This window comes from Ahaetulla prasina, chromosome 1 (genome assembly GCF_028640845.1).
Source record: "Ahaetulla prasina isolate Xishuangbanna chromosome 1, ASM2864084v1, whole genome shotgun sequence".
Classification (NCBI taxonomy): Eukaryota; Metazoa; Chordata; class Lepidosauria; order Squamata; family Colubridae; genus Ahaetulla; species Ahaetulla prasina.
In genome coordinates this window covers 216547497-216553512 of record NC_080539.1, presented here as the reverse complement: position 1 = coordinate 216553512, position 6016 = coordinate 216547497, and the positions used below count along the sequence as shown (strand labels likewise).

The 6016-nt window shown below is 35.3% G+C and overlaps 1 protein-coding gene across 2 annotated transcripts in view; it reads right to left on the bottom strand.

The window, feature by feature from the left end:
- Positions 1-1436: 1436 nt before the first annotated feature.
- Positions 1437-6016, bottom strand: part of LOC131202004 (neurabin-1-like) — a 55980-nt gene continuing 51400 nt past the window's right edge. For both annotated transcript variants that reach the window (XM_058190503.1, XM_058190512.1), the window contains 2 exons: positions 4880-5068; positions 1437-2628 (listed from right to left, as the gene is read on the bottom strand). In XM_058190503.1, coding sequence (XP_058046486.1) covers positions 2461-2628; positions 4880-5068 — 357 coding nt within the window. In that variant the 3' untranslated portion in view covers positions 1437-2460. The remainder of the gene's footprint in view (positions 2629-4879; positions 5069-6016) is intronic.

Below are 6016 nucleotides of genomic sequence, written 5' to 3'. Positions count from 1 at the left end.
TCATTCTGGTCACAAGAAATGTTTGTAGTCTACTTCTCTGAATATGTGACTTTGGGCTGAAACATTTACATTTTGTAGAGAACCGAAAGAAATCTCATCCCAAAAGATTCAGAGACAAGTTAAAAGAAATTTTAAATCTGATCTCTCAGTCCAGATAGTGGACAATCAGACTCTGAGCATTCTGAATGAAGTTCTTGTCGTTTGAATTTTCTTATTGTCTCTGTCAGCTACCCAGACCAAGAGATCGAGTCAATGCACTTAGTCAAAGCAAGGTCGTGTGTGTCAGGGGTGGGTTTCAAAACCAGTCGCTATGCAACACTTCTCCACATGTACAGAAGTGTCCGGGCGGGTGGGCAGTCTCCTGTTGCCACCGTTACCGGTTCGCCAGATCCAGGGTGAACCAGTAGCAACCCACCACTGGTGTGTGGTATTATATAATTTCAGAAGTTTCCTGTGATTAACTGTGTCATAAGCTGCAGATAAGTCCATAAAAACAGATCCTGCGATTAGACATGATTGAAAGCCATCCTCTATATGCTGGATAAGTTTAAGTATCTGACCTGTGCAGAAACCAGCTTTTGGGAAATAAGAGTTGGTTCCATAACAGGAAAAGGAAAATTCTGTTTATTAGAACTCTCGTTGAGTTTAAAGGGATGGCAGATGAGGAAAGTTTTACAAAAATTCTTTGGATTTGTTTGGTTCTTTCCCAAATTTCAAAAATTCAGTAACCTCCGGATCATTGGAATACACTTGAGGCCATACAAGTATTAAAAAGTGATAACCATTGCTTATTAAAATCTTCATTTTTAAAAATGTGTTCAACACAAATATCATCCAATCCCGTTCATATCTTGAATTACTGTTTCTGGTTCTTTATAAAAGGATGAGATAAATACACTGGCCTCCCCTTCCATTGTTCTTGGAAGCCTGCATTTGTTAAGTTTCCCCTTAACCCTGCCATTTAACAACAGCTGATGAGCTATTTGATTTGCCATGATGCTTTTACAATGACATGAATTTGTTGGATCATTATTCAGACATTTCAAGTTTCCAACCCTTCTGACTATTCTTCGTCAAATCATTTGATTCCAGTGTAGTGTTCCATTTCTGCAAGGTGTGCCATTATCACCAGCTTCAATTGTTTCTTCAGAGAATGGGTTTTCTTCAAACATTCTAGAATAGTTATTGATCAGGCATAATATCTGGGGAGAGCCCTGGTACAAAGTGAGTTTGGCACTCTAGGAATAGATTTTCAGGGCGCATAACTTACAGATTTAACAAAAAGGAAAGACCATAATTTTCTGTGAAAAATATGAAAAACTTATGTGAAAAATGAATCATAATTTGGGTTCTTTGAAACAGGTTTTTTTCCAACAGTTTGCCTATTAGATTACATTGTGCAATATTCACGAGTTAATAACATTCCAAAATTCAAATTTCTCTTTTTTGAACAAAATTTATTCCATTTTTCAAAAGTGTCATACTAAGATAGCGTATTTTACAAAAGATTGTGCTGCTGCTCAATGGCAAATCAATTGTGACTTATACCATTCTGGAGAAGAAATAATTATTCATGAAAACAAAGACATGTTGAAGCCTACAGTGTAAATATGTATAATGCAGAAACCTCGTGTTTAATTTAAATGGAGAGATAGAATAATTCTATTTGGAAATCGTAAATCTGGAAGACCAACAGCATTGTAAAAATCAAAAATATAATTTGGTCCTCAAACATTTAAGTAGGAAAGGGTTATGCATTCTGACCTTATTAATCACATGTGCTATAAAAACCATTGTATACAAAAGTATATAAAAGATAACTTCTGAAGTCATGCTTAACGTATTCAAAACATAGAAAACCGTGTTTTAGAAAATATTAACGAATTATATTATTACAATGCTTTGAAATTAAAATGAACTCTGAAAAATACAGACTGTAAACACTTCATTACATTAGATTAAATTAAATTTCTATTACTTTTTAAAACGTAATTTCTTTCTATACAATACTATGGGCAACAAACTATCTCCAACAGAACATAATGACCTGATAGCATCTGTTCACCTGTTATACTGTAATTTGTATGACACCTTGTGTTTTAATAAATTGTGTATGCCATTTCCAAAGACACTTCAGGGAATTAGCCAGACACATATATACATATTTCTTGAAAAATAGTTAATTTAATATCCATTAGTACAAGTTAATAATCTAAATATAAAAACTGAAAATATTTTAATGCAACTGTATAAATGGGAAAGGACTATAGAAATCAGAGCTAAACTAAGGCTATCACTGTAAAACTACAATTTTCTTCCCTCCATAATTATACAGAAATATACAGTTGTTACATTTTCTCGAGTTGGATTCTTATCCAATAAAGACTGAAGCATTATATTGGTATAGCTCTAGTTTAGCTCCAGCTCTTCCAGAAGAAAGTAGTATGTTATCAAATCATGTTAGCAGTTTGATTCCACAGCAGCCACCAATTTGCCAGTTTTCCGCACTTCCTTCTCTTTCTTCTGAAACTTTTCTTTCTGTTTCTCCAGTTTTTCTTGCGTTTTTTTAATATCTTTAATTTTTTTCTTTATTGTTGATCGGTCATTTTGACTGGATACTCCTAAAGCCTTTAAAAGAAAAGGTATGTTGAGCAGAGAAGAGCAGAATACAGTAAAAAGAGTGTCTTTTATTGTAGCATTAATTTTCATAAACAAAAAAATAAAATTTCAAATTTTAAAATATCTTCCCTGTATCAGCTACCGCAGAAATAAAGTCCAACTTCTATGGCTTCCTCTATAGGAGCAATTGGCAACATTATTGAAAAGAAGTCATCAATATGTGGGAGATATCCAGTTCTTTAGCATCACTCTGGGCTAAATGGCAGGTATGTTAAACATCTGACTGGTGTCTGGAAGCTATCAGGTCCTGGATGGGGAATAACAGGCTCCAACCTAACCCAAACAAGCTGGAGGAGCTATGGATTCAGAAACCCACGACTTGATGGGGGGCCAGGGACAGAAAACTCACAATCTAGGTGCACTTGACTCATGGCTCTTGCTGGAAAGTGGAGGCCATGGCTTACAAGATTTTTACCCAGTTTTGGTAAAAATGGAATGGAATGATTTTACATGGAGTTACAGGTGCCAGTGAAAGTTGAGAAAAAAGTCTGAGCGCCAAAGAATCAAGGCCTTTGAACTCTGGTGCTGGAGAAGACTCCTGCGAGTCCCTTGGACTGCAAGGCGAACAAACAAGTCAGTTCTAGAGGAGATCAACCCTGACTGCTCTTTAGAAGGCCAGATCCTGAAGATGAAACTCAAGTATTTTGGCCACCTAATGAGAAAGGACTCACTGGAGAAGAGCCTAATGCTGGGAAGGATTGAGGGCAAAAGAAGAAGGGGACGACAGAGAATGAGGTGGCTGGATGGAGTCACTGAAGCAGTAGGCATGAGCTTAAATGGACTCCAGAGGATGGTAGAGGATAGGAAGGCCTGGAGGTACGTTGTCCATGGGGTTGCGATGGGTTGGACACAACTTTGCAACTAACAACAACAACAGGTGCCAGAAATTGCTATTGTTGCTATTTTATATTATTATTATTTTGGTTATAGTTTCTTATTGTATACATCACTAACTCCCTTTTAGACTGATTCTATAAACAAATGTAGCAAACCTATTAACATTGTTTGTCATGATGATCTTTGAATCTTTATTGATTCTTGAAATTCTTAGACTGTTCCAAGTCTAAGTCTGGATTCAACAACGTGTTTCAGTGTAACTAAAATGCATTGGACCATAGAACATCTTTTCAGAATCTTTCTTCTAAAAACTGTTAGTTCTATAGAATCTAAAACCCAATGACCAGTTCTAAACATGTGTTCACACATTTGTAAATAGCAGCTGCTTTTTATTACCATGTACAGACTGCTGCAAATTCAAAGGGTGTTTTCAAAAAAATTATTGTGGCAGAGGTTTTGAAGGGGGGAAAATGGAATATCATTCAGAGAATATGTAAATAAATAGATGTACCAAATGGGAATTGTAGCCAATAGGAAACAATTAGGATTCTAAGACCTCCTTAGTCATCAAGATCACTGGCTTATTTCAAACAGCAATTTCTGGAATAACTCAACTTTGATAATCAAAATTAAGAGAAAACCCATATATACCATGCTGTATTTCTTAAAAAGGATAGATGAAATCACAATAATGTTCTAAACAGATGTAATATAAATTTTAATCAGCAGGTGGCAACCTCTGATAAGACTATAAACTCATTTTGGCTTTTTTAGTACATTACATCATACACTTACAATTCTCCCTTTCTCAACCCAAATAAAAACTTAAAATGAATTTGGATAGATTATAATCCTATACGGTTTAATAGTGAATAATCCTCATTGAATGCAATGTGGCTTGCTTCTGATAGTCTTATTTTAGATTGTTTCCTATAATTTAGCAAGTAAATCCTAAAATGGTTTTACAACGTAATCCTGAAGAAGCTGTTTCCTGCAAAAAACAACTGTGTCAAATTGGTGTCTTTATTGCCTAGCAAGCATGTGGGTTTGCCTTCCTATAGAATTACTATGTCATTTTTAATCATTTAGGAAAATACAATAGTCAATGATGTTATTCTGTTACGGAAAGAGTATGTAGAATCTAGGACAAACTGCAAATTAATGTTATAAACTCTAGATAGGAAGGAAGAGTTTAAATATTACTGCATTATTCTGTAAGTAAAAAGTCCATTTAATACAATGCACTGTTACACCCAGGATTTACTAAATATAGTAAAAATAGTAATTTATATATTTATAAATGGTATAAATTTGTATCATTACCTTAAGCATAATACAGATTTATACAGAAACACATGCTTACCTTCAACTTTTCACTGTCAAGCAGCATTAACTGCTGCCCATCAACATTCTTGGTGGTGAATTCTGAGATGTACTGCTCCATGTTCATTCCCATTAACCAGTGGCAGACCTGTTGTGTAGTCCATTCAGAAATGGGCCTGTTGTGCCACTGGTTTTGTTTTCCAGTAGCTGAAGGTTCATCATCTATGGTCTGATTGAGTAAAATCAAATTAATCAATTTTCCCAAATAAACAGTAGTTTAATTTTATTGACTTTAAAACTCTAAAATAACTAACATTTCCAGTGTTTTAAAATCTTAGAAGGCTTTCACAATGGACTTCAAGTTAAGATTTTAAAACATACCTGTATCAAAACAGGTTTAATCATTAGACCATTCGTTATATTGTTCTCCATATAAAATCTTAACATTTTTTGAATAGATGAGTCAGTTACTCATTTGAAGTTAAATAACATTTCATGCTGTTTTTATGTACGTAATAGCACAAAGTGAGCACCATTAAGACAATGAACAAGCCTTGCCAAAACTCTGGCATTATTGTACTTACAGGAACAATTTGATAAATTACCGTATATACTCGAGTATAAGCCGAGTTTTTCAGCACATTTTTTGTGCTGAAAACGCCCTCGCTTATACCGAGTTTTTTTCTTCTTTTTCACATTATACCGGATGGTGCAAACTTGGCGGGCTTTTGCATTGGCTGGGAAGCCCTGCCGGTGCAGTGAGAGGCGGGCGGGGAGCCAGCCTTCTCGGCTGAGGGAGGGAGGCTTTCCCTGACCGGTAGCTGCCTCATTTCCCTCCCTCGGCTTATACTCGAGTCCCCAGTTTACCCCAGTTTTTTGGGGTAAAATTGGGGACCTCGGCTTATACTCGGATCGGCTTATATTCGAGTATATACGGTACATCTGTTATTAGCTTCACTAATTATTTAATTAAACTGGTAAAATGTAGAAAAATAATTTGAAATTAATGGTAAAAACCCTTTAGGTTCTGGTCTTACACTGCAAAGCTTCCTGGAACTTAAAGATGGACCAATTAAAAAAAATAGAAGGAAAAAAACGTAATGAAATCTGAAACCATTTTTATTTTGCTTGACTTAGACATGCAATTTCTGTTAATTCAGTGGATGGGCCAATGGAA